This window comes from Cnephaeus nilssonii (genome assembly GCF_951640355.1).
Source record: "Cnephaeus nilssonii genome assembly, chromosome: 21".
Lineage (NCBI taxonomy): Eukaryota > Metazoa > Chordata > Mammalia > Chiroptera > Vespertilionidae > Cnephaeus > Cnephaeus nilssonii.
In genome coordinates, this window is record NC_137092.1 from 43,149,601 (window position 1) to 43,176,508 (window position 26,908).

Consider the following 26,908-nt stretch of genomic DNA (forward strand, 5'->3'; position numbering starts at 1 on the left):
ATGAGAGAGAATCACTGATCAGCTGCCTCCTGCATGCCCCTTACTGGGGATCAAGCCCACAACCTGGACATATGCCCTTAACCGGGAATCCAACTTTAACCTCCTGATTCATAGGTGATGCTCAACCACTGAGCCAAGCTGGCCAGGCGTGAGATTTTTTCTTTGTTTTGTTTTGAATTTTTTTTATTGCTTTTAGAGAGGTAGGGAGATGAGAGTTAGAAATACCAATGATGAGAGAGAACCACTGATTGACCACCCCAGCATGTCCCCCACTGGGATCGAGCCCGCACATGCCGACCAGAATCACACCATGACTTCCTGGTTCATAGGTCGACGCTCAACCACCAAGCCACACTGAGCCACATCAGGTTATTACGGTGCACACAGGCCCAGCTAGAATGAAATACTTGCCCATGTTGGGCATACAGGTTGGAATGGCTGTCACTTGGATCATGAGAAAGGACATAGAAATATAAGATCACAACACTAAAATGATTCTGAAGGGAATTAGACTTGTTATTTCTGAGGGAGTAGAAATGATCCTTTGCTTTTGGCTAAAACATAAAACAGAATTTTCCCCACCTCCAAAATTACAAGGTATGATTAAGGTCTATAAACATCATAATTACCCTAATGACACATAATGAGTGATGGGGACTGTTAGCGAGACCTCCACATGCAAACAGGACAGCATTTGACAAGGAATACTCACCGACAGCCAGTGGCCTGGGGCGACCACACCCCTGCTCTGACGGCAGAATCCAGGACGCAGCCAGCACCTCTGCTCAGGACGCACTTCTTGGTTCGGCCTCACAAACGGGCGCAGCGCCTCACGGAGTCAGTGGTGGCCTGGGACCCGTCTGGTACCCTCCCAGGCATGTGCTAATGAGCATTATTGGTCACGGAACTTCGGGTAATAAACTTTATTTTTTATCAAAGAACCACCAGGACATCTGTCAATTATGATGGTTCTTTGGATCCTACTTGCCCTTCCTTTTCCTCTTCAAGTCAGACATTCCATCAAAACAGTTTCTTCAAGTTCCGGCCCTGATACCTGTGCCATTTCAGCATGCCATTCCTCTCCTCCCTCCCCACCCACAGTGACATAAAAACAGAGGGGAGGGAACATGCTGTTTTTGCAAATTTTCATTGAGCATGGAATTTATAGGAAAAGATGTAATTAGAAATGGAAAATTTTAAGAACCTACTACGTCTGTCTGTTCATTGTTAGCAAGTGACAGGGGTTCCTTTTCCCAGGCTCACCCTGAGCAGTGAGCCCCCGCCCCCCGCCCCCAGCTGCCTGGCTGGCACGCACAGGCTCCCGGCGACCACCGACGCAGGATGACATGCAGCCAGCACTGCTCCCTAAGGAAACCCGTTTAACCAAGTGCTCACAATGGCTACACGACCAAAAAAGGGACAAATTTAAATACACAATCTAAGCTAGTTTTCCCCAAACTGTGTTCTGTGAAACACTAGCATCCCATATTCTCAGATACTTTAGGTACAAGTCCTGCGGGGCAAGGTCACAGCCATCGAGACAAATGAGAAGAGCCGCCTGTGTCTATGCTGGGAGCTGTGTCGGTGCCAAACTCCAGGCTGTGACAAGGTGGGGACAGGACACTGCTCCCAGGAGAGTCCCACCGACATCTGCCGGTATCTGCAACTGTCCATGGCTCAGGAAAAGCTTACGTTGATTTATGTTCGTCAGGCAGAGGGAGCAAGAGGTGAAGTGTGAGTGAGGCCGCACTGATGCCAGGTGGAGTCAGGGGCCAGCGTGCTGCCGCCAGCCGGGCCCTCCCATCCCTCCTGTAAGCGGGCTTCCATTCAGGCTTCTCGGAGAACAGGCACAGCACCCCCGGGGAGCAGAATTCCCACCCGCCTGCCCCAAAGCCTCTCTCAGCACTGCAGGCCAGCACACGCCTTCAATTCGCTGCTTAACTAAACTTTACTTTCATTCTTAAAGATCAGCCTTTACATGCTTGATCCTTTCTCTCCAAACATCTTCTGTAACAGCTGTAACATACAGTTAAACATACGGTTTGCCTTCCTAAACGAAAATAACTACAGATTAGTCTCCCGACTGCCAATTGCACAGGCTGGGCCCCTCAGGCGACCCGACGTGGCCGAGACCTTTGTAAATGGCTCGTTCCCACCTAAAAGGCAGTGTCCTTTTCGTGAGCTTCCTTCAGAAGGCAAAAACTCCGCTTCAGTCTCCTTCATCTATCACCGAGCTCTCTCCAAGGTTGCAATCTTGCAGCGGTAACGGCTGCTTCTGTCCGGTGGGTATTTTCCAGCAGGAGCACAGCAATGCTCCCACTTTATCATCAATCTCAGCACAGGGGCGCAGAGCCCCCGCCCAGACTCCCAGGGCCCCCTCCGGCCATATCCCTTCAGCTCATACTTAAATGCACACCCTTCCATGACCAGTGTCCTGTGAACTGATCCGAGCAGTATTGCTATTTCGCATGTAAATGAAGGTACTGAAGCACACACATGGACATCACATGTTACATCCCACACATTATAAAGTACACATGCAGCTATGGGACGCGCCGTGGAAGCACTGAGCGGCCACGCGCTGCAGCCCCGCCCGTCCCCACCTGCTGTGGAAGTGAGAAGAGAGAGCAGGCCCCAGCCCGTGTGACCGACCGGCGTCCGCTCAGCAGGTGCAGGGCAGGGCGCTCACGCTGCGAAGGGACCGAGGACTGCGGTTCTTCAAGTCACAATGTTACGCAGGAGAAGGAATTAAAAAACCGATTTCTTTACTTGAAGGCCACATAATCTTTCACAGAAACAATGTGCTGTATCTTTAGAGTCCAAAGAAAGAACCTAACGTGAATACTCACACTAAATACAGAAAGAGTTGAATAACGAAGCCATTCCTTTATTTTTAAGCTTTATTTTACCACCCTTGTCAAACAAACATCAGGAAGCATATCAACAGTGCATCTCATGGTGCGTCAGTTTACAACAAAACTGAACAAGGCAATTGTGTTCACAAAGCTGTCAGCAAAAACTACACACAATACACTCAACGGCAACAGAGCCCGATCTCCGGTCCGCAGGAAAGTGGAAAATGAAGGCTCTGCTATTCAGCAAGAAAACAGGTTAAAAGACTCGAGTAGAACTCGATGTAGGATCTGAGAAAGTAACTTCTCGGCACCGATCCCAGCGACATTCAGTCCCACTCCGTCATGAAAAACAACTCACAGACAGACGTGGCCAGGAACAGAGACCCGGCCCGGAACCACCGCGCCGTTTTCCGGCAGCTCTCGGCGAGGGCCCTCCACAAGCTTCCAGGGTGTCGCCTGTTTTCCAGCCAGGCCTTCTCATCCAATACCCAGCGATGCCGCGCTGAGGGAGCACAGCAGGCTGCTGCAGCAGGCACACACCGCGAGCACCGCTTCCCGAGTGGCCGAGGGTGACCCATGGCCTCGCTGGGGAAGCCCTCCCACCCCGACGGCACGCTGTGGAGAGCACAGGACGGTCAGGGGACCTCAGATTTTCCCGCGGGAAGGTGGGCGCTCGGCCCTGCAAGCAGGTGTGCGGCGTGCGGCTCAGCTTTCTCCTGATGAGCAAACACTGCTCCCTGCCCCCCCCACCCGCAGGGGAGCGTGGGACTGGCCGCCCCGGGGCAGTCTATCCCTGGCTTACAAGAGCTGGACTCCAAATATTTATTTTAAAAATGAGGACAAACTGAACGAGGCAGCCAACCTGGTTCCAGACACGCGTAAAAGAATGTTCTGGGTGAACCATAGAGGAATGTGCAGAAAGGTAACGGGCTATGCTCCAGGTCCCAAACCGGGACCCGAAAGAAGACACCTCTGTCCACATTCCATGGAAGGTCACTGACGCCGGCCAGGAAGCAGCTGTGCCCTCGTCACTGTTGCTGCCTCTTACCTTGCTCTTCCGGCTCTTCCACGGCGGCTCTGGAGCCCACGCAGCACAGTAACCGCTGCAGAGCACACCAGACCGGCCCGCCAGCTCTGCGTCCTGACAGCGCACTATTCTGGGGATCACCTAGCAGCAGACGACAATTCCAAACTGGGGCACGAAAGTGCCTACAAATAATTCTCTTGCCGACAATCCAAGTTTCTGATAACAAACGGCTCTAGTGTTTACACAGGTTTCCCAAAAGGGAACAGAAGAATTAACTATTCAGTTTGGGTTTTTCTTTTTATTCCAAATGTGACTTATTTTCATTAACAAAATAAGCTCTTTCCTGCACGAGGATTAATGGTCATAAGGCAAGTAAGACAGAATGCTTCCCTTTGCCTTGAAGTGAAAGTGCTGAAACCCCTCATCAAGCACGTGTGGCTGGGGTGCTCCGGGGTCCCTAGGACACGCGCCGCCCAGCCGCTGCACCGGTGGGAAGGACCACGCAGGCAGAAGTTCCCCAGGAATGCCAGCATTCACGGTGCCACACACACATCTGTCACGGTTCGGACAACTCTCCAACAAGCACAAGTAAAGCAAACTGAAAACATCAGTCACCGCAGCAGTGCCGGGACAGCCACGGCGCTGAGCTGCAGGAAGCCGGCGCCAACTTCCTGTGAGAGCGCACAGGCCGCGCCTGTCCCCTGCAGAACAGGGAGCCTCCGGGCTCTGGCTCCCACGGCCGTTTTCTTTAGACCACGGCTCCTATGAACTTGCAGCAGAAACAGTTAAAACTGCTCTGCCTTTTTAAATATTCACAGCACTTGTCCACCGTGCACCATTGTGAATCTACTGGTCACTGTGCAATTTAAACAAGTCAAAAGACAAAACAGGAGATAACAGACGGGGCACCTGGCAGGGGAATGGAGCTGACCCATCAGCAAAGCCCTCGCTGGAGCGCTGGTGCTGCAGAGACTGAGATTCCGTGTGCCCTTGCTGCCGAGAAATGCTGCTGTCCCGACGCTGCGAGGCTCAGCGGGCTCCGTGAGGAGATCACTGAGAAAGCCAGCGAGTCAGACTCACATGGTAAGACGACCCTCTGGAGGCGAAGGGGGTTCCCTGAGCACCTTGAGAAAGATGCCTCCCAGGCTGGTCTGGAGGTGCCCCCTTGACAAGAGCTACATGAACTGCATCAGAGCCAGCGGGGTCGGACTGGGGAGCCTAATGGAGACATGGAACTAGACCCAAGGAAGAATCAGATCCACCCGGGAGCTCTGGCTTTCTAGCAAGTGTAATATGGGGGGAATTAAACATGAATAGGGTTACACACACACAAAAAGGTAAACCAGGGGAATTGTGGACTTTTTACTGTGACTCCACCCAAAGGTTATTCCAGGGAAAAGCCAGGGGTGCCACTCACTGTCACCACCTGGGGAGCTTCCGGCCCAATGAGTGTCAGTGTTTCCAGGAACAAGGCACTTGCTTAACCCTCTGACACCTGCTCACCTGCAGACTAAGTGATCCCACCTGTGCCTCCCCCGGCCCCCCACCCCGCCGAACAGCCACAGCCGTATCCAGCATGCCAGCCTCGGTTCCTGAGCAAGAGTCTCCCCCACTCTCTCACCCGGAAACAAACTGTTACAGTTACTATCACTTACAATGGTGTTGGTTTTCATTAAACTACCAAAAACAACGTCTCCCTGCCAGGTGTAACTGGTAGCAGAAATTCTGTAAGACGGGCCTACCACTGGAAGTGAAAAGTAAGACCTACAAACAGTCTGATGCCCAAGGGTCAGGGGCCTGCATGTGGTCAGTAACTCCAGCCCTGAGCCAGGGCGGCCGTGCCTCCGGAGAGGTGGCCAGTGCTAGCAGGTGAAAGCCGGGTATCAGAGGAAACTGCCTCGGGCAGGCGGTCTCCTCCACTCGCAGCAATGTTCCTGGCAGCATTCCTTAAAGTAAACTTGCTCAAAGGTCAAATATAAACCCAGCACAATGGACCTTTACAATGAATGAAAGCCAGCATGCCCGCAGCTGGCAGTGTGTGCTCCAGGACCACGGTGTAGGGCGCAGCTTCGATGGGGGCCCAGCAGAGGGAGCTCTCAGGGTACAGGGAGGACAGACTCAAGGGGACACCAGGCCCACAGGCAGCCTCCACTGCAGGAGTCTCTAGTCTCCTTCAGGGAGCGCAGCCTGGTTCTCCTCTTCTTACCGACGCTTCCAAGCTGGGAAAGCGCTACCTGCCAACCTCCAACACCTCTCGCCAAACAACGCCATAGAAGAACCAAGTTACAGGTCTTTGGGCAAAAATGCACCTTGAAACCATGAACAATGAAGAAGCAACTGGGGGGGGGGGGGGGGGCACGGAGAAGGAAGGAAGCACAGATGCTAATTCAGCAAAGAAAAACTACCTGAGATCAAATTTTCCCAAAAGGGTCGGGGTTAAGTGACATGACCCCGCACCTTTCAAAAAGAAAGGTTTTTAATAATTTCAAAGGATCTAAATTTGTGCATATATTTCACCCTAAAAGAATCATGAAAAGGGCATTTTTGAAAATATTTGGTTGCGATTTAAGAAGATACTAAGACTGAATTTCTGATCCTGTGAGAAGAGAAGAATACAAATGTCTTTGGTAGTAATGGGCTAAGAGCTAGGAAATAACTTAAAGCATAGGAGGCATCTTTTTTCAATTTTGTGGCTTTAATACAAAATATTTAAATCAATAAATGGTACTTAGGCTCACCAAGTACTCCCTCAGCTCCCTTATAACCTAGCCAGCATCTTCTGTAGTGGCACGCGTGTTAACCACCACATACATGTTTGCATGCACAGCACTGAGACAAGAACTGAGGAGCGCCGTGGGCGCAGTGCGGAATCAGCAGCCACTGCCTGAAGCCGCTGCAGCGTTGATTCTAAGGATTTGGGTTTTGTGGTCGGGACCGGGGAATGCGAGGTTCAGTGCTCACCTAGAATGCTTGCCCTCGAAAAGAATTCACTTGTACTGTGTTCATCAGCACGTACAGAAGGACCAGGCTTTTCATCACCAGGGAAGCTACCACCCGCACAAACATCGATGTCTTAGGGCCGCTTAGGTCCCCACCATACGGGTTTCATTCTCTTGAATTAGTATTTGAAATCAAACCGCTAGTCGGCCTCTGCAAGGGCACAGGGAAGAGTTCCTCCTCCCAAGGGAAGGGCCGTACTGACCTGCTGACTTCCCCCGGGACCAGGCCGCAGCCTTTGCGATTCTGCACCAGAGCGCACACTAAGGAAACTGGGCTCCAGAGCGCACACTAAGGAAACTGCGCTCCAGAGCACACACTAAGGAAACTGGGCTCCAGAGCGCACACTAAGACAACTGGGCTCCAGAGCGCACACTAAGACAGCTGGGCTCCAGAGCGCACACTAAGACAGCTGGGCTCCAGAGCGCACACTAAGACAGCTGGGCTCCAGAGCGCACACTAAGACAGCTGGGCTCCAGAGCGCACACTAAGACAGCTGGGCTCCAGAGCGCACACTAAGACAGCTGGGCTCCAGAGCGCACACTAAGACAGCTGGGCTCCAGAGCGCACACTAAGACAGCTGGGCTCCAGAGCGCACACTAAGACAGCTGGGCTCCAGAGCGCACACTAAGACAGCTGGGCTCCAGAGCGCACACTAAGACAGCTGGGCTCCAGAGCGCACACTAAGACAGCTGGGCTCCAGAGCGCACACTAAGACAGCTGGGCTCCAGAGCGCACACTAAGAAAGAGTCTAGACCACTTGGTAACTAAGTAACTGAACTATGGAGCAGTCACTGCTACACAGGTCACACAACGCCCCCTCTGAAGTTTGAGCTGCACTGGGGCTCCCGGTGGCCTGCACAGCTCCAGTGGGAAAGATACACAAGAACGTTCCTTAGGGAAAATAAATAAATAGCAATTTCATTTAGGAAAGAAACAAAAAAAGTCATACTCTGTACACTACTACTTTTTGTGTAATCAGTGCTTTATAAAGGTTTCCTAAGTTTAAATCCTTAAAGACAATCTCAAGTGACAGGAAGCCCGTGACCCCGTGTCCCCGATCTCAGTGCAGTTGTCCTTCGTTCCCAACCCCACCTGGGCAGCCTCACCTTCCTTCACTCTCCTGACTCCCAAACCAGACCCCGGGGGCGCGGCTCTGGCTCCACCAGGGAAGGAGGGAGCAGGGAATGAGGAGCAGCAGGACAGAAGACCCCGTCACCCACCCTGTGCCTGCTGTTTCTTCTTCTCCTTTCACCGAACATGGAGTTTTTTCTTTCTGACCACTGCAGTTTCCCGCCATGCAGGGAGAACATTCTGAGGGAGCTAGCAGTGATCACGAGATTCAACAGAGATGGGCTCACCCGGGTCTAACGCAGATGGAATGAGGCAGCCGCTCGAGGCAGAACTTCCCCTCTGATCCAACCATTAAATTAAGAGATTTCAATGGAACCCAGACTAGACTCACTTGTTCTGAGCCTCCCAGGAATGTTTCTCATTTACCTTCTATCAGACAGGCCAACTCTCAAAAAAGCTGACATCCTGAACGTTACAGGTATGATGTGTAGGGAATGGGGTGGTGTGGACGGGATCAGCTCACAGGACTCACAGGAAAAGGACCAACCCAGGTTTTCTCTCACTCTCCCACTTGCACTCACGCGAGCACACGCCAGACGTCAGGTTGTGCAACATCAAGCCTCAGCTTTCCAGCTTAAAAGCCTCAATTTAAAAGCCTGTAGCCAGGCTCACTGCAGGCTCCTTAAAGGAATATTCGCGCTACAGGACTTCTGGACCGATGGTAACTCAGTGTGGACAAGGAGGTAACGTCACGGAGCTCCCAGTGCCCGCCAAGGACATGGACGACACAGGAGTGCTGTGCAGGAGACATCACCCTCCAACGGCGTGTCCATGCGCCCTGGGCACGGCCCGGCACTCCTGACTCAGGATCACATGCAATAACGAGTGTCGAGGCTGCACGCAGCAGGGCCCTCCTGGGGTGGGGAGAGGCCCGTCCTGCGCGGGGGCCCGTGTCTGCAGTGCAGTCAGTGCTTGAGCAACAGCCGCCCATGAGCAGGTGAAACAAATGTACAAGGTGTCCCAACGGGAAGGCGTGCTCCTGCATTTGGGTGGAATATAATGACCCAGGGAGTGGAAGAGGAGACACAGGCATCTCCCAAGGTTGCTGATTAAAGCAAGGTTTGGTACAGGTACCCCCTCTTGTAGGCACTCAGCGGGTAGAACGTAGCCACGACAAACTTCCCATCGAACCTCCTTCCCGTCAGCAGCTTCTGAGCAGCTTTGGAGTCCCCAGCGTTCGCGTACTCGACGAAGACCTGTGGAGACAGAACACATGGCCTCGTTCCCACCAGGGTCTCGGGGGCACTGCACCGAGGCCCCACGTGGCCACCAGATTCTGTTGGTCCGTGGACCACATTTTTGAGCAGCAAGATTTAGGATGCTCCCTTAGATCTCAGTCAATTCAGAAAATCCAACAAAGACCAGTCGGGTGACAACATACAGCCCCTTGCCCAGTCCACAGAGAGAGGAGCTTGATATTGATCAAGTCTCTAATATGCCTCCTCCTCCATGCACTAGGCACCCCCCACGCACTAGGCACCCCCCACGCACTAGACACCCCCCATGTACTAGGCAGCCCCATGTAATAGGCAGCCCCCATGTACTAGGCAGCCCCATGCATTAGATGCCCCCATGCACTAGGCAGCCCCATGTACTAGGCAGCCCCATGTACTAGGCAGCCCCATGTACTAGGCAGCCCCATGCACTAGGCAGCCCCATGCATTAGATGCCCCCATGCACTAGGCAGCCCCCATGCACTAGGCAGCCCCATGCACTAGGCAGCCCCATGCACTAGGCAGCCCCATGCATTAGATGCCCCCATGCACTAGGCAGCCCCATGTAATAGGCAGCCCCATGCACTAGGCAGCCCCATGTAATAGGCAGCCCCATGCACTAGGCACCCCCCATGCACTAGGCAGCCCCATGCACTAGGCACCCCCCATGCACTAGGCAGCCCCATGCACTAGGCACCCCCCATGCACTAGGCAGCCCCATGCACTAGGCAGCCCCATGCACTAGGCAGCCCCATGCACTAGGCACCCCCCATGCACTAGGCAGCCCCATGCACTAGGCACCCCCCATGCACTAGGCACCCCCCATGCACTAGGCACCCCCCATGCACTAGGCAGCCCCATGCACTAGGCACCCCCCATGCACTAGGCACCCCCCATGCACTAGGCACCCCCCATGCACTAGGCAGCCCCATGCACTAGGCAGCCCCATGCACTAGGCAGCCCCATGCACTAGGCAGCCCCATGCACTAGGCACCCCCCATGCACTAGGCAGCCCCATGCACTAGGCAGCCCCATGCACTAGGCACCCCCCATGCACTAGGCACCCCCCATGCACTAGGCAGCCCCATGCACTAGGCAGCCCCATGCACTAGGCACCCCCCATGCACTAGGCAGCCCCATGCACTAGGCAGCCCCATGCACTAGGCAGCCCCATGCACTAGGCAGCCCCATGCACTAGGCACCCCCCATGTACTAGGCAGCCCCATGCACTAGGCACCCCCCATGCACTAGGCAGCCCCATGCACTAGGCAGCCCCATGCACTAGGCAGCCCCATGCACTAGGCAGCCCCAACAGGAACTCCCAGAGCATGTTTTCAAAGGTGTCAAGTCTGGAAAATGAGATGGTAAAACAATATTCTGTTTTCCAGAAAATAAAAATACTACAGACAGAAGAAAGAATTCTCCTATCTTCTTTGCCATATAATTTAATTTAAAACCACAGTTTCTAAAGAAAACTCTGTGATCCTAGGTTTAGCCCAAACATTTTATAGATAAAAAAAACTAAGAATTGCCACAAAGCTAGTCACACTGAGACTGGAACTCAGATGGATGGTAGTTCTGTTATAATCAGAACATAACCTAAATGGTTTTCTAACTCTACTTAATGAGAACAAAATCGGGCCAAAGTATTTTTGTACTGAACCTGACCCAGAGTTGCCCATGATTCTGTTGGTGTCACCGTTTACAATGGCTCAAAAGCAGAGTAATACTTTAATGAAAACTTCATAACCTCTACACCGTTTCTGTCTCCATTTCCTACAGAACTAAAACGCCGGAGCGAACTCCGGGCGCCGCTCACCTGTCCGCGGCCGGGGCTCTCCTTGGGAACCAGCAGCGACACCACCGGCCCGTACTTCTGGCACTCCTCCCGCACGTCCTCCACGGCATCTGCGTGCCCACGCACAGCCACGCCATGCAATTAACAAGGCCCATATTCAAAACATGTAACCATCAAAGAACTCAGCAATCCGTATTTAAGTATAAGATCGCTTTCTATAGCTTTGAAAATTAAGCTTAAGTATAAATTCAATACATTTAAAAGTTTTCTTTTTATATTTTAACACTTTGAATAGCTAATACATCCGAATGATTCAAAATCCAAAATCTGGAAATAGCAGTCCTCCTCCTCCTTCCCAACTTCCATTCCGGCCCCTCCCTGAAGTCAACAAGCATGACCATCTCTTCCATAAACATAAGCTCATACAAGCAAATATGATCATGTCTTTAAGTGAAAAATTCCACTCTTGCCCTTTATTAAAACACTGAATCTTCAAGATCTTTCAAAATCATTACATGAAATTTCTCGTTTTTGTACTGTGATATTTCACCTCCTGAATGGTTGATCAAGTCTCTAATATGCCTCCTACTGCTCAAAGCAGATTAATATCTACATTCAAACAACATCCAAACAATCTATAATAGATAAGCTGGCACAGGTCTCATTTCATTTGTGTATTTCTAAGTTGCCTTCCTAGAAATGGAACTGTAGGTCACGTGGTCTGAATTAATTGATTCTGTTAGCATCACATTTCAAAGTTTCCCGACGTGAACACTCTGCAGTGACCTCCATACTTACCCCACAGAGGGTCATCAAATACTTCCCCACTGTTAATAGGATGGTCACAGACACCACAGTATGGCTTTAATGAGCATTTCAGTAACCGAGAACAAACCTATGGGTGAGATGCCCGGGCACATGCTTTCCTGGAGACCGTCTGTGTCCTCCGCCCACTGTCCCCTGGGTGGGTTCACAGGGCCTCTGTCTGATAAGAGCTGTGTCTATTTTTTCTTAGATTGTACTTGCCTTAATCTTTCTCATGGTGGTTTGTCAGGGTAAATCTGTTGCATTACCATTTCACTGTTTCTGAGTTTTGTAATCAACTTGTAAGAGGCCTTTCCTGCTCCAGGAGTATTATTTTTAAAAATCTCCCATAACTTTTAATTTTTTGCTTTTATTCCCACCTGTCTTCCTTCCCCCCCTCCTTTTCCTTCCAGCCCTGTGCTATTCCTTCCCTTACTTTGTCTTATGTTTTGTTTTGCTTTTTAATATTTTAGTCTTCACTTGATTGAGAATTTTGGTCTAAAGAGGAAGATTTGAACCTCACTTCCTTAACCAACCACACCAAGATGACAAGACTATTCCCACACACGATAACTAAGCAAACTCACCTAAAACTAATTTAATGTAATCTAACGATGACCTTCTAATCAAAACAAAGGCGTTCAGGAGAGACTCTTAAACACTAAGACTCAGTATCTACATTCAAACATTAACGTTCAGAACCAGTGCACCCTTAGGGCCTGACTAAAGCAAAGCTGAGGGCATGGCCATCCTTTCAGAGGAGGCGTCCTGAAAAGTCGAGGCTACAGGTACTAACAACCGTCACAGGTTCAAATAAATTATCTTTGTTTCATTCGTCAGATAACTAAGCAAAGCCCAGGGTTGTCAAATGATTACTTTCCAGGAAACAGGTGGTAACTTAGCCCTGCCTGCAATGGTCTGGCTGTCCACAAAGAAAATGACATTTTGAGTCTGGCTCTGGTTAGCCCCTCACCACTGTGCTTCCAGAATGCTTGTACGGAAGCGTAAGTCTGAGGCCCTCCTCCTTGACATCTGTAATGGCTCCTGCCTCATTCACCAATGGACAGGGAGCGCTCTGGGCCTGACCCAAAGCTCTGTGCAAGCTTATGTTCCAAGGCTGCGACCTCGGGGATAAAATTCAAGTCCTTCAACACAGCAAACTGACTGCTCCCCAATAAATATCCTACGATGCAGCCACACCAAACAGCTGGCCACTCTCTGAACACGCCACACCTGCCCTTAGCCAGGTCTCTGGCTGCTTCTCACCCTCAGCCTCAGCCAACTCCTGACGGGCTCAGGTGCAGCTCTGCCGAGACGCCCACAGTCACTCATGCTCTGCCCGCTGCATGTCACCTGCCTTCAGATTTACCAAAACTGGCTCCAATTCCAAATACTATCACATTGGGGAAGAGGGCTTTGCTACATGAACTCTCGGGGGGACATACTCTATAACGGGAACCAGAAAATAAGAGCATTTTAAGTCACAGAATTCAATATCCTCACTGTACAGACGCGGAAGCTCGGAGAATCCTGGGGAGAGATGTCCCCAGCAGACCTCTTAAGGAAGATGTGAACACCCAGCGGAGGTAGCACTGACCTTCGTACCCCTCCTCACTCTCGAGGTAGTCACCGTCCAGCACATTGAGCAGCCTCAGCACCGGGGTGGGGAGCATCACCAGGTCTTCGATGTGAGGGGCTGTTGGGGTTTGTTAAGACATTGTCAGATGTAAGCTCCCCAAATAAATCGATGAACACCAGGCAGGGGAGCTTGGAAATATACATTAGTTCAAACAACCCCAGAAAGGAATAAAGCCATGCACAACTTACCAAAGGGAATGCTGAAGAAGGGGCTGCACAGAGCCACGTCAGCAGGCGCCCTCTGGCCCGGGTCCTCGTGCAGCATGCTGAAACACAGAGCATCATCAGTCTCCTGGAAATGCTAACACTGAAGACGACAAAACTGGTGCACCACAGCACTGATCCCGAGTGTGACTACTGAATCCTTTCTCTGTGAAAACGGAGATGCTATTGATAAACAAACTAGTGACCTAGTGCACGAAATTCATGCACATTAAAAGGGGATTAATTAGAGGAAATAATTTAATATTGCTCTTTTCCCCTTCTCTATAATATAAGTGTCAGAGATGAAAAAAAATTAGTAAAATGTATATGAAAACCTTCCTCCTGGGGCACACCACGGGACTCAGAGTCAAGTCCCTGCCCACCCACATGCACCTCAAAATCACGTGAGACCCAGACCTGGCCCACGCCGCCCCCCCCCCCCCCTCCCCACATTAGGCTAGATCCAGACCCGGTCAGTCCCACCCTTGTCAAGCCCTGCCGGGCAGGGGATGTAGCCTCAGGTCCCCTGGCCCAGCGCCAGGATGTGGGGGGGGCGCATGGCCTGAGGTCCCCCAGCCCAGATTGGGGCGGGGAGTGTGCCTTGAGGTCCTCCATCAAGCCCCATCAGGTGGGGACACGGCCTGAGATCCCCTGTCAAGCCCCACTGGGTTGGGGGTATGGCCTGAGGTCCCCCGTCAAGCCCCGTCAGACGGGGGGCGGGGGGGTGCAGCCTCAGGTCCCCCATCAAGCCCTGCTGGGCGGGGGCATGGCCTAAGTTCTCCCGACCCAGCACTGGGGGTGCACCTTGAGGTCCCCCGTCAAGCCCCGCTGGGTGGGGGGCATGGCCTGAGGTCCCCTGTCAAGCCCCACGGGGGTGGGGGAGGGCGTAGCCTCAGGTCCCTGCTGATTGCTCGTTAAGGCTCCTTATGGGAATTTGGCCTCAGCTGTGGGTGCAGCCATCTTTTGTGATGAAGTGATGGTCAATTAGCATATTCCCTCTTTATTAGATAGGATGGTTCAATAAATCATGATACAAACCTAGGGCACAATATGTTTCAACTTAAAATGTTTTTGTTTAGGTTAATAAATACACGAGAAAGTGATCCACACTTTATAACGTTAAGTGAAAGGAATGCTAAACAGATTGAATAATACAAATAAAAAGGATAGTGGTGAGGTGGTTTTTGAATGTTGTCAAAAATTGAGCAACTTGATAGCAATGACAACTTGATGGACAACTTCTACAACAAAACTAGGTGACCTCGATAAACACCAAAATACAGAGGCAAGGGGCAAAACTTCCCGTGGCGAGACTCCCACCACTGGCACCTTTGTGGAAGGCAGCACAGAAAAGCACCAGCTGACCTGGCGAGCCAGAGAAAAGACTAACCCAACAGAGCCAACAAGTCCCAGAGGCCAGTGTCAGAGCAGAGAGGACAGGACACAGTGGCCATGTGACCTGCTGGTGCAGATACAACTGCTGCTGCCATGGGGGGAGGACGGGAAAGCCCGGCACACAGAGCGCTTCCAGCAACCGCTCCGAGAATAATGGCTGTCCTTGTGCCGAGGCTGTTTGAGCGATTCCATTAGTTCACAAAGCAAATGAGTGGTTAAGACACATTCTAATTCTGCATCCCCTCTGTGCTTAGAGCCAGAACTGTTGACCCAGAAGAAAGGAGATAGAGATGTAAAACAAAGACATCATTGGTTGTCCTGCATTTAAACATAACTATCAGTATGACCTCTGTCCCCTTACAAGACCTAGACACGACACCACCCAGTACCAATGAGTTTACCTAATACCCAGACTGTGATTTTAAAATACCACTCCCTATTAAAAGAAACCATGCTTCCTGGAGAAATGGCTACTTCCAGATCTGGGCAGGACATGTAAGAGGTGACTGGGAACAGCCTGTCACAGCAAGGAAGTTGTCAGAACATGATGACGAGGTACGCCAGAGCCCCCCTGCAGAGGCTCCCGTCCCTCAGACAGGGCACAGCTCCGATGAGGAGAAGACTGCAAATACACATCAGCTGTATTTAAACCCACTCGTTAATAATGATACTTTTAAGTTCCAAAGAAGGCATGATCCCTTTGTGGATGACAGGGCACTGCCACATTACGAAAACAAGAGAATCAAGCATTTCCCTGTTGTTTGGTTACCATGGGAAGAACAGATGACAGATGAGAACACCCCTAACAAAGATCTAGACAATGAGAACTGACAGGTGACCAGGTGCCTCCCTGTAAAGAGCACCATGCCAACTACAGTCCCGCCAAAAATTACTTTAAAATTCAAACCCTCTAGATACAACCACCAATTTACAAGAAACAGAGAACTGTGCTAAACTACACCACACAACACAACCTGCAAGTTCAGACTGTGGGCACCTGCACGGAGCCAACAGCCCAAGCTGTTCAACAGAAACACAGCGGGGGTAGGAGACAGAAACAGACTTTTTAGATTCAGTCAGATTTTAAAGGGACTGCTTCTTAGAAGAACTCTAACCACAGTGTTTAAGGATGCACACTTTGGTTATTAATGGCAATGAAACGAGGAGGTAATTAGCATGAAGTCAGGGCAGTGGTTACTTTGGGGGAGAGGAAGAGGCTTGGATGGAGACCTGGGACTTGCGAGCGACCTCGAAGCTGTTTCTTAACCTAAACGGTGGACAAAGTGATTCCTAGGGACCCACTGAGCTGCACGTTTGTTCTCAGTGTCTGTGTAATTCCACAGAGAAGTTCAAATAACCACACCTGGACACATAACCAAGTACACAAGAAAACACTGCAAAGAAATGCACCAACTGCTAACACTAGAGGGGTGTACAATTTTATTTTCCTCATCACAATTTTCTGTAGCTTCCAAATTTAGTATTAGTTGTATAATTTAAAAAAACGCAGTCAATACTAGAACTTAGATGATCTGACTTATAAGCAAGAATCCTATCTAATAAAGAGGGAATATGGAAATTGACCATCGTTCCGTCACTAAGATGGTGGCGCCCATAGCCACAAGATGGCAGCGTCCAGTCCCCTCAGCCCCACCGGATTACCCCAGTCCTTTCAGCCCCATCTGGGGAGGTGAGGGGAGGGGGCAGCAGTGGCAGGTTCACAGTGCAGCCAGACCCACACTCAGCCCGCCAAGGCCGGCCCAAAGCGCAGGCAAGCCTCGGATGGCGGCTGCCCAGCCGCCCAGAGCCACCCAAGGCTCAGGTAACCAGGGCCGGCTGAGGCTTGTACTGCCGGCAGTGGCAGCAGCAGAGGTGTGATGGGGACGTCACCTTCCTCTGATCGCCAGGTTGCCTCCAGCCCCTGAGGGCTCCCGGACTGTGAGAGGGGGCAAGCCGGGCTGAGGGACACCCCCTCCAGTGCATGAATTTTTATGCACCGGGCCTCTAGTCCTATCCTATATAATAAAAGCCTAGGTGGCGTCATGCCCTCACATGATGCCGCCATAAGATGGCGGCCCTCACGTCGTCACAAGATGGCCACCACAAGATGGCCGGCAGGGGAGGGCAGTTGTGGGAGATCAAGGCGGCAGGGGAAGGCAGTTGGGGGCCATTGGGCCACCAGGGGAGGGCAGTTGGGGGCCACTGGGCTGCCAGGGGAGGGCAGTTGGGGGCAATCGGGCCAGCAGGGGAGGGAAGTTGGAGGTGATCAGGCCGGCAGGGGAGCAGTTAGGCGTCAATCAGGCTGGCAGGGGAGCGGTTAGGGGGCAATCAGGCAGGCAAGCAGGCGAGTGGTTAGGAGCCAGCAGTCCCAGATTGTGAGGGATGTCCGACTGCCCCCAAGGGGTCCCAGATTGGAGAGGGTTCAGGCCGGGCTGAAGGACACCCCCCTACCCCCGTTGCACAAATTTTGTGCATGGGGCCTCTAGTCCATTATGTAATTTTTCCCATTTTAAAAAAATTATAGTTGGTGTACAATATTATATCAGTTTCAGCAGTACAGAATCCATCCTATCTAATAATAGACAAATATGCAAATTGACCATACCTCCGACACACCCACAAGCCACGCCCACCATCCAATCAGAGCAAGCATGCAAATTAACCCAAACCAAGATGGCTACAGCCACAGAGAGCAAGGTTTCCTAGGTAACAGAGGAAGCCAAGCTTTCCGCCTGCCCTTGCCAGGCCTAAGCCTCCACTCAAGCTACAAAGTTTCAATTATAGAAGGTAAACAAATGGTGGCAGAATGGAGCTTGAGAGAGCAGGCCAGGCTTGCCGCCGGCAAAAGGGGAAGCAAAACTTTCTGCACACCCTGGCCAGGCCCACCCACTTAAGGCAACAAAGTTTCAATTATAACCCCAACACAAATGGCTGCCAGCCTCGGAGGGAGCCCCAGGCTTGGCTCTGCTGCAGGCTACAAAGTTTCAATTGTAGAAGGAAAATAAATTCCAGATACCAGGGCCTCCGCTTGCGTTGCCAGGGGGTGTGGCCCGCCTGCAAACCACCACAGGCCCCTCGCTCAGGCCGCCCCATGCCCCAAGGGAACCCCCACCTGATCCGAGACGCCCTTCAGGGCAAACCAGCTGGCCCCCACCCCTGTACCAGGCCTCTATCCTATCTAATAAAAGAGTAATATGCAGATTGATCATCACTGCAACACACAATATAGCTGCCCCCATGTGGTCAAAGATCCTGCCCCCATGTGGACAAAAGATGGCCACCACAAGATGGCCAGCAGGAGAGGGCAGTTGGGAGGCACCTGGCCTGCAAGGGAGGGCAGTTGAGAAGGACCAGGCCTGCAAGGGAGGGCAGTTGGAGGTGATCAACCCTGCAGGAGAGGGCAGTTAGGGGTAACCAGGCTGGCAGAGGAGGGAAGTTGGGGGCAAACAGGCTGGCAGCAGAGTGGTTAGGGGGTGATCAGGCTGGCAGGCAGAAGCGGTTAGGGGCAATCAGGAAGGCAGGCAGGCAAGCAGTTGGGAGCCAGCAGTCCTGGATTGTGAGAGGGATCCCAGATTGGAGAGGGTACAGGCTGGGCTGAGGGACAACCCCCCTCCGTGCACGAATTTCGTGCACCGGGCCTCTAGTTATACTATAATCTTACACTGCTTTATATATATACTAGAGGTCCAGTGCATGATTGAATCATGCATGTGTAGGTCCCCTACACGCTTTCGCTTTTCGCGGTGGAGCTGGGTGCCTGTCTGCTGGTGCCGGAGCAGACAGGCACCCAGCTCCCACGCTTTTGATGGTCCGCGGCCGCTGAGGGGGGCTACCCTGCTGTTGAGAGGGGGGCTACCGTGCTGTTGAGTCCCGCCCCCTGCGCCTCTCAACGGCCGCTGAGGAGGGCTGCCGCGGACACCTGGCTACCCTGCCGTTGAGAGGCGCAGCTGGGTGTCCGCGGCAGGCCCCCTCAGTGGCCGCGGATCTGGCCGTGGAGAGGCACAGGGGGCGGGAGTCCCGCCCCCTGCGCCTCTCAACAGCAGGGTAGCCCCCCTCAGTGGCAGCGGATCCGTGCCTCTCAATGGCCAGATAGGCCACCCCGAGTCCCGCCCCCCAGCCTCCCGCGGCCCAATCGTGGGGGTAGCGGAGTGATGGTAATTTACATGTTACTCTATTGTTAGATAGGATACATACATACATACACACACACACATACACATATATATTTTTATTGATTTCAGAGAGAAAGAGAGAAGGAGAGAGAGAAACATTAATGATGAGAATCCGAGATTGGCTTCTTCCTGCATGCTCCCTACTGGGGATCGAGCCCGCAACCCAGGCATGTGCCCTTGACTGGAATCGAACCTGAGACCCTTCAGTCCGCAGGCCAACGCTCTATCCACTGAGCCAAACCAGCTAGGGCATTACACTGCTTCTTTTCAAGGTAAAATGCAACATATGATGTCAGACATCAGATACTAATCTACTAACTGCTATTTAAACTTAATTTGTCTCACAAGAAAAGCTGGTACATGGAAGCAAGTCCATGGATTATAACATCCATTTCTGGTCTGATCCTGCATGACAGGTATGAAAGAAGTTACCACTGGGGGAAACTAGCTGAAGGGCAGACCTCAAGTTCCTGTGAATCTATAATTATTACAAAGTAAAAACAAACAAACAAACAAACAAAATCCACAAACACCTAACTGGAAGATTTATAGGATCAATATTCCAAACAATAATACGATGACTTGATCAGGAGACCCACCCTTTTGCAGCATACTATTTTATTCATTTCTGGACATAAGTGCTAGAACTATGAAAAATCAACGATTTGATAATACACATTATTTCTTATTTTAATATATCTATTGTGATTGGATCTACTCAGGAATCAGAAACACTGTTCTGTTCCACAGTTTTCAATGGTAATGTTTAAAGTATAATACATAATGACCTCACCTGAACGCTCTTTTTGGTAGTCCAAAACAAACTTAGTCTTCAAGTTTATAAAGACTCTCTTTAAGTACATACAACAGCCAGGGCTGTAAGAGGACAAAGACACTCGGCCCATCACCCGTTTCTGCTGCAGGAAGGCCTGCTCCCTAGGACCCCTCATGAACAAAAGAATGTGCCTCTGAAAATAAAGTTAGTAAAAGACTTGATCGCTTAGGTTTCTCATAAGAAGCTGGCCTGTACAGAAGGTTTCAAGTAGGTTTTATTTCTAAGGGAGAATACCCTCTACATCGTGGAGAGCGACTACAGCGTTTGGACAGGTTCAAGCCTCAGACTAATGAGAGGGCATGGTCCTCTCACCCAACTTGGAGGGCAAAGCCGCATGCAGGTCCCAACTTGGAGGGCAAAGCCCTCCCAGCACAATTATAGCCAAAGGCTATGGCTGTAAGCTTGACCTTATGGTCCGAACCTGTGGTCCCAGGTGGCTGAGTGATGTAGGCTGCGGGAGGTGCAACAAGTAAACAAAGCTTGATCAGGTGCATGTAATTGAGTAGATTCCAAACCTGTGAGAACATTGTAAACATCTTGACCACGCCCTTACTTTATCTCATGGAATCCTATCTAATAAAGAGGGAATATGCTAATTAACCATCACTCCATCACAAAGATGGCTGCACCCACAGCTGAGGCCAAGTTCCCATAAGGAGCCTTAATGAGCAATCAGCAGGGACCTGAGGCTACGCCCTCCCCCACCCGGCAGGGCTTGACGGGGGACCTCAAGGTGCGCTTCCCAATCTGGTGCTGGGCTAGGGGACCTCAGGCTGCTCCCCCCACCCCAGCACCAGGCCGGGGGACCTCAGGCCGCGCCCCCCACCAGGTGGGGCTTGACAGGGGACTTCAGGCCACGCCCCCTACCCCGGCACCAGGCCAGGGGACCTCAGACTGCACCTCCGCCCTAGCACCAGGCCAGGGGACCTGAGGCTGCACCCCACTGCCTGGCGGGGCTTGACGAGGGACCTCAGGCCATGCCCCCCACTCAGCGGGGCTTGACAGGGGATCTCAGGCCATGTTCCCCACCTGGCAGGGCTTGATGGAGGACCTCAAGGCACGCCCACGCCCCCGCCCCGGTCTGGGGGACCTGAAGCTATGTCCCCTGCCCGGCAGGGCTTGACAAGGGTGGGACTATCCGGGTCTGGATCTAGCCCAATGGTGGGGGTGGCTGGCCGGGTCTGGGTCTCACGCAATTTTGAGGTGCATGTGGGTGGGCGGGGACTTGACTCTGGGTCCCACGGTGAGCCCCAGACTCTGACAGGAGGAAGGTTTTCATATACATTTTACTAATTTTCTTTCATCTCTGACACTTCTATTATAGAGAAAGGGCAAATAGCAATATTAAATTATTTCCTCTAATTAATCCCCTTTTAACATGCATGAATTTCGTGCACCGGGTCACTAGTCTGGCTATAAAATAAAGACTCAGCTTGCAGGCTGTGGCACTGTCTCTCCATCTGAGAGCAGCATCCCACCTAGCCCCAACTTTATTCTCTTGTCTGTCTTCTTTAACCCTTTGCACTCGCTTGCTTTTTTCTCGATTCTTTTATTCTACACGGGATTTAATTTTTTAAATACCCCAGATTTTACAAAGCGCAGCAGTAGAATAAAAAACTGGAGTTTCTTTTCATACAAACTTATTTATTTGGATTTTTTTTATATTTCAAATCATTGATACATTCAAAGAGTAATTTTAATCTCGATCTAACCGTGTCAAGTCACACTCGACATCCGAGTGCAAAAGGTTAATCCTTCACTGCTCCCCCTCAGGTTCACCCCTGGCCGTGCTGAGCACGGCACACTACATGATCAAGCAAACCAGAAATAATAACTAAATTTCTTCAGTGAATAGCAAAGTTGAAGTAAAAGTGACGCACCTTTTGATAAGGTCTCTCAGGTGATAGGCTGGGATTGCAGCATTCACCACTGCTTTCCTGGCAAATATGTGATCCACGATAGCAGAACTGTTTGCCTAAAACGAGGGAGAAGAGTCTTCCTTTGGTTATTTAATCCAGTCAATATTTCCTGACGTACCAGGCACTAGCTGCTAAGTCAAACGCAACAGAAACCCCCTCTTCCTCGAGCTCCTGATCTTAAGAGATTTTGTACAGAATTATTCGTGTCCTAGCCTCAGCACCTGGCCTGCTACCAGCACCAACCGATGGGTGAGTAAGCAAAGAAACACCAAAGTAACCACATGAGAATGCAGCTCAACGCAAAGTGAGAAAATGCAGGTGTGCTGGGTGAGCCCGTGTCTCAGTGACGAGTGTCTGCAGTTGGTTTCAGATAGAAATAAAATAAATTATCCAGGAGAATAAGGCACGATTTAAAAACTGCATTTGTTATATTATTCACATTCTAAATCCTTGTGGGGCATACTATTTCTCTGAGTACCGTGGAAGTAAAAAGACCTGACAGCATCATGTTCACTAAAGTTTCTAAATGTCCCATAGGCACACACATGTTAAGAACTAGGCATTTCTTTTTTAACCCCAATACTCTAATGAGACATATGCCTGGCCTATGGGGATCAGGTCAAAACCGAATGTCCGACATCCCCCGAAGGGTCCCAGTTTGCTAGAGGGCGCAGGCCAGCCCAGGGACTCCACCGGTGCACAATTGGGGCTGGGGAGGGACCGCAGGAGGGCTCCAGGGCATGCCCAGCCCGTCTTGCCCAGTCCCGATCAGCCGGACCCCAGCAGCAAGCTAACCTACCGGACAGAGTGTCTGCCCCCTGGTGGTCAGTGCGCATCATAGCGACTGGTGGAACGGTCAGACACTTAGCATATTAGGCTTTTATTATATAGGACTAGAGGCCCAGTGCACAAAATTCGTGTACTGGGGGGGGGGTGTCCCTCAGCCTGGCCTGCACCCTCTCGCAGTCCAGGAGCCCTCGGGGGATGTCCGACTGATGGCTTAGTCGGACATCCTTAGCGCTGCCATGGAGGCGGGAGAGGCTCCCACCACCACCTTTTGGCTGAGTGGTGCTCCCCCTGTTGGAGTGCACTGACCACCAGGGGGCAGCTCCTGTGTTGAGCGTCAGTGCACATCATAGCGACTGGCCATTCCGCCATTCGGTCTATTTGCATATTAGCCTTTTATTATACAGGATTACCTTCGTTTTACAGGAAGTAAAGCATGGTCTCGTGAACCTAAATAACTAGCTTAGTAAGAGCTAGAGGCAAGATCTGAACCTCATCGTACCACTTCAGAGCCTACGCTCACACTCACTTGGCAATTTTGCCTTCAGAGAAAGTGATGAAATATGTAATGATATTTTTATCCAGGAAGTGAATACTGGGGATTCCATTAAGTACAAATCATGCCTCCAAATTTCACCACAAAATAGCCGACTGTGGCCCAGTTCTGATTGGTTCTGACCCAAGTAGAACCAGTCCAAAGGCTCAGACAGTGGAAGCCCTGGGAGGACTGACCTGCACTGACACCAGGGAAGGTATCTGGCCTCCCGGCTGCGGGGAGCACCAATGACAAAGAGTGATACTGGCTTTTCTCGCCTGGCAGCATGTTTTTGGCCAAAAGTAAGCAGTTGGTACACCCACTAGATTAAAACATTCCTTCCAAGAGCTGCTACTCCCAATGGCCCAACAACCACACACTCAGTATCAGATATTTAATATCAAAACCAGTAATTCCTAAACATTGTACTATTTACCAAATCTCTAGCCTGAAGGATACTAACATCATCACAACATTAAAGCCCCAGAATGTGTTTAAAGACATATTGAGGTTAATTCTTAACTTGTGAACACACAGAAAATTCACTCCTGAGTCAGAGGTTTGGAACTCAGTCCCTGTTCCCACAGTAACAATGCTGTCAGCAGCAGTCACACTACCAGGAAAGTGCACACATGGTGGACGAGTAGGAAGGTGTGTGACAGGGGACAAAGCCCGAGGGGGGAGGACAATCGTATGACCCAGAGCCAGAGGTTTTCCACATCCGAGTCTCTGGTTGATTTGAACAGAGTAGCCAACATCCCTCTGACCATCCTCACAGAATTGTCAGAATTCAATGAGGCTGTGCATTAAAATACTTCAACTGCATTAACTGTAAACATAATGCAAAGAATAGCATTTAACTGATAACATACTGCTGTACACTGCAGTATAACCAAGTTACTAAACAAAGAAACCCCTTTGCTTCTTCAGGAAAAGGCCGTCGTTCCAGCACTGACTCCACGCCAGGCCCAAGCCCAGGCTCAGTGAGCAAATGCTGAGCAGCGCCGGCAGCTGCGGGAGGAGCAGCAGCTGCGGGAGCCACCGCGCAGGAAGTGGGGGATGGAGGGCGCGAGGCAGTCCTCACCAAGAATCCCCGTAAGCCTCGGAGTCTGAAACTGGGCCCAGGGACCCCGAGCACAAGCACTGGCGCCGGTTACCTTCCACTCCTGAGACCTGATGGTGTGTTTCAGTTTCACGCCCGAGAACATTTCCAGTAAAATGATGCCGAGGCTCCACAGGTCAACGGCCGAGGTGCACTCTGTGTCGCTCTGCAGGCCAGCCTGGGCCATGCAATTCTGAAGTTCTGCTTCTGGAGCCCGATACCCGTCTGTCTGAATATACTTCACATCCTAAAGAGTAAACATTACAACCTGGAACAAACTGCTCCCTTTCCATCCACCCACCCACCTGTACACTGTATTTGCTGGCAACTGAATGCAAAACAATCAGTCCTTGGCTGCCCTAATTCTTCAGTTCATAGGTGGCAAGCTGCATAATTTCCAGACAGCGACTGGTTTCTGTAGTCTCCTGCCCGCTAGGTACTGCTAATAAATAAGGGCACTGTGCAAAGAGCTGACAAACCAAGATGAATGGGGGGTTGCCAGAACCCACACATGTGTTCTCCCAGGAGCCCCAACACTGCAGACACCAATAATTCAGCAAGTAACCAAATGCTCAAAGAATAAAATAGCACTTTACAGGTGAATTACTCCTAACACTAGTTCCCCCGACCTGACCCAAACATATGGCCTTTCTTCCACGCTGGCAATGGAAATTTTATTTGCTTCATCCCCAGGAATTTCATCACTGAAGTTAGAAATTACCTTTTAAGCCTCTACTAAACCACCTCTGCTATTTAAAGACATTTAGCTTAGACTCTGATGGGGGGGTGGGGGGGGGCGGACAGAACATATTTCTTACTTGATTGCCTTCTTTGAAGCTAAGTCCAAAGTCAATGAGTTTAAAACATTCGTTCTCTGCACTCCACAGTATGTTACGCGGTTTGAGGTCTGCATGGACATAACCCTCCCGGTGAAGGAAAGCGAGGGCCTCCAGCACGTCGCGGGCACAGTGCTGTATCATCCACAGGGAGCAGCCCTGCTGACTGGAGTACAAGAGCAATTCTGAAACGCTGACGTCCAGGAGCTCAAGCAGCAGGCAGCGAGACGGCACGTTTGGAGAGAAATGGATTGTAAAGACTCCATACAAAGTGACTACGAAAAGAGACAAATGGTAATGCTTTACAAATCAGACTCTGGCAAGGAAGCTTCTACGGTAATAAGATTTTTGGGTAATTGGGTTATTTTAATAAAATAAGATAATACTACTTTCAGCAGCTGATTACTATTCAAAGATATTAAATGTGGCACAATAATTCAAGTTGTATTTCACTAAGCACTCAGTGAATACTGAAGGTACCAAGCAAAAATGATTGAAAGTAAAAAAAAAAAAATTTTAAGTAAAAATCCAAATATTAAGTACTACTCTTAAGATGAATGTCGCAGTGTGAAAAAACAAAATTTGAAGATTGACTCTTGATCCAAAATAGCACTCTATTACCTCAATGTTAAAAGAAGAGACTTTTAAAGATGACATTTGCACCTAATCTTTCAGATTCAACAAGTCCTTAGGTTTGTACAAACTGCAAAAAAATAAAAAATTCACTCTTAAAGACCATGGGCATGGACAAGATGCAGCCTTAAAAACACACGCACTAATGTTAAATTCTTCTCCAAAAAGGTAATATAAAAAAGGCCAGTCTTCAAACGATGCTCACCAGGAAGTAAACATGGAGCAGGCAAAGCCCTAACTGCTCAGGCTCTGTGGGGGCAGTGACAGCCAGGGCCGTTCGCACAGGCCGAGCATCAGTGATCGGTTCAGATCTCCCACTCGGCGTCCGAACCACAGACTTTTGTAAAAGCACAGAGTGCACCTCTCACACTTCCACGGGACGTCGGGAAACACTGAGTCATTGCTCCCCGCGGACTCAATACGGACCGAGGGGCATCTACGGGCGTTAGCAGGGATGCCCCAAGCCCTAGAAGCATTTCCCGTTTTTCACCGCTATGCAATGGCGGAAAACTTTCCTTGCAACACAGGACGGTCCAGCAAAGACGCGGCCGCCGTCCCCGGGAAGGGACCTCCGCGCCCCCGCCCAGCGGCCGCAGCCGGCGCAGCGCCATTACCGATGTTGCGGTGGCCCTGCAGCTGCTCCAGCGCCGCGCGCTCCTTGCGGAAGCCGTACTCGGCGGCCGAGGCGGCGGCCCCGGAGGCGCCGGGCGGCAGGAACTGCTTGAGCGCGCCGGGGGGCGAGCCTGGGGTGCCGCAGCAGCGCACCCGGTACACCGACGCCGACGACCCGCTGCCCAGGCGGCTCTGCACCTGCCACAGCCGCCCGAAGGCCTCCAGGAACCGCGGAGGCTCGGCGCCCCACGCGCAGCCGGACGCCGCCATCCGCGCGGACCGAGGGCGACACGGAGCTGACGCGACGCCCGGCAGCAGGCCGCCCGCGGGTCACATCGCCGCCGCCTCCAGCCGCTCGCAGGGAGGGGCCCGCCGCGCGCCGCCCGGCTCAGGTCGCCATGAAGCCGGAAGC

At 51.2% G+C, this 26,908-nt stretch overlaps 1 protein-coding gene across 1 annotated transcript; it reads right to left on the bottom strand.

The window, feature by feature from the left end:
* Window positions 1-2,886: 2,886 nt before the first annotated feature.
* On the bottom strand, window positions 2,887-26,908 carry UHMK1 (U2AF homology motif kinase 1). The gene is made up of 8 exons (XM_079761359.1): window positions 26,499-26,908; window positions 25,234-25,526; window positions 24,471-24,662; window positions 21,954-22,048; window positions 13,657-13,733; window positions 13,427-13,525; window positions 11,047-11,135; window positions 2,887-9,209 (listed from the first exon to the last, which is right to left on the bottom strand). The coding sequence occupies exons 1-8, from the start codon at window positions 26,764-26,766 to the stop codon at window positions 9,063-9,065; spliced, it is 1,260 nt and encodes a 419-aa protein (XP_079617485.1). The 5' UTR covers window positions 26,767-26,908; the 3' UTR covers window positions 2,887-9,062.

Coding starts and splice junctions, on each gene's coding strand:
- UHMK1 (XM_079761359.1), bottom strand. CDS start 26,766: ATGGCGGCGTCCGGCTGCGCGTGGGGCGCCGAGCCTCCGCGGTTCCTG. Junction 13,734..21,953: donor CTGAGAGACCTTATCAAAAG/GTGCGTCACTTT, acceptor TCTGTGTTTCAG/CATGCTGCACGAGGACCCGG. Junction 13,526..13,656: donor CTTCTTCAGCATTCCCTTTG/GTAAGTTGTGCA, acceptor AAACCCCAACAG/CCCCTCACATCGAAGACCTG.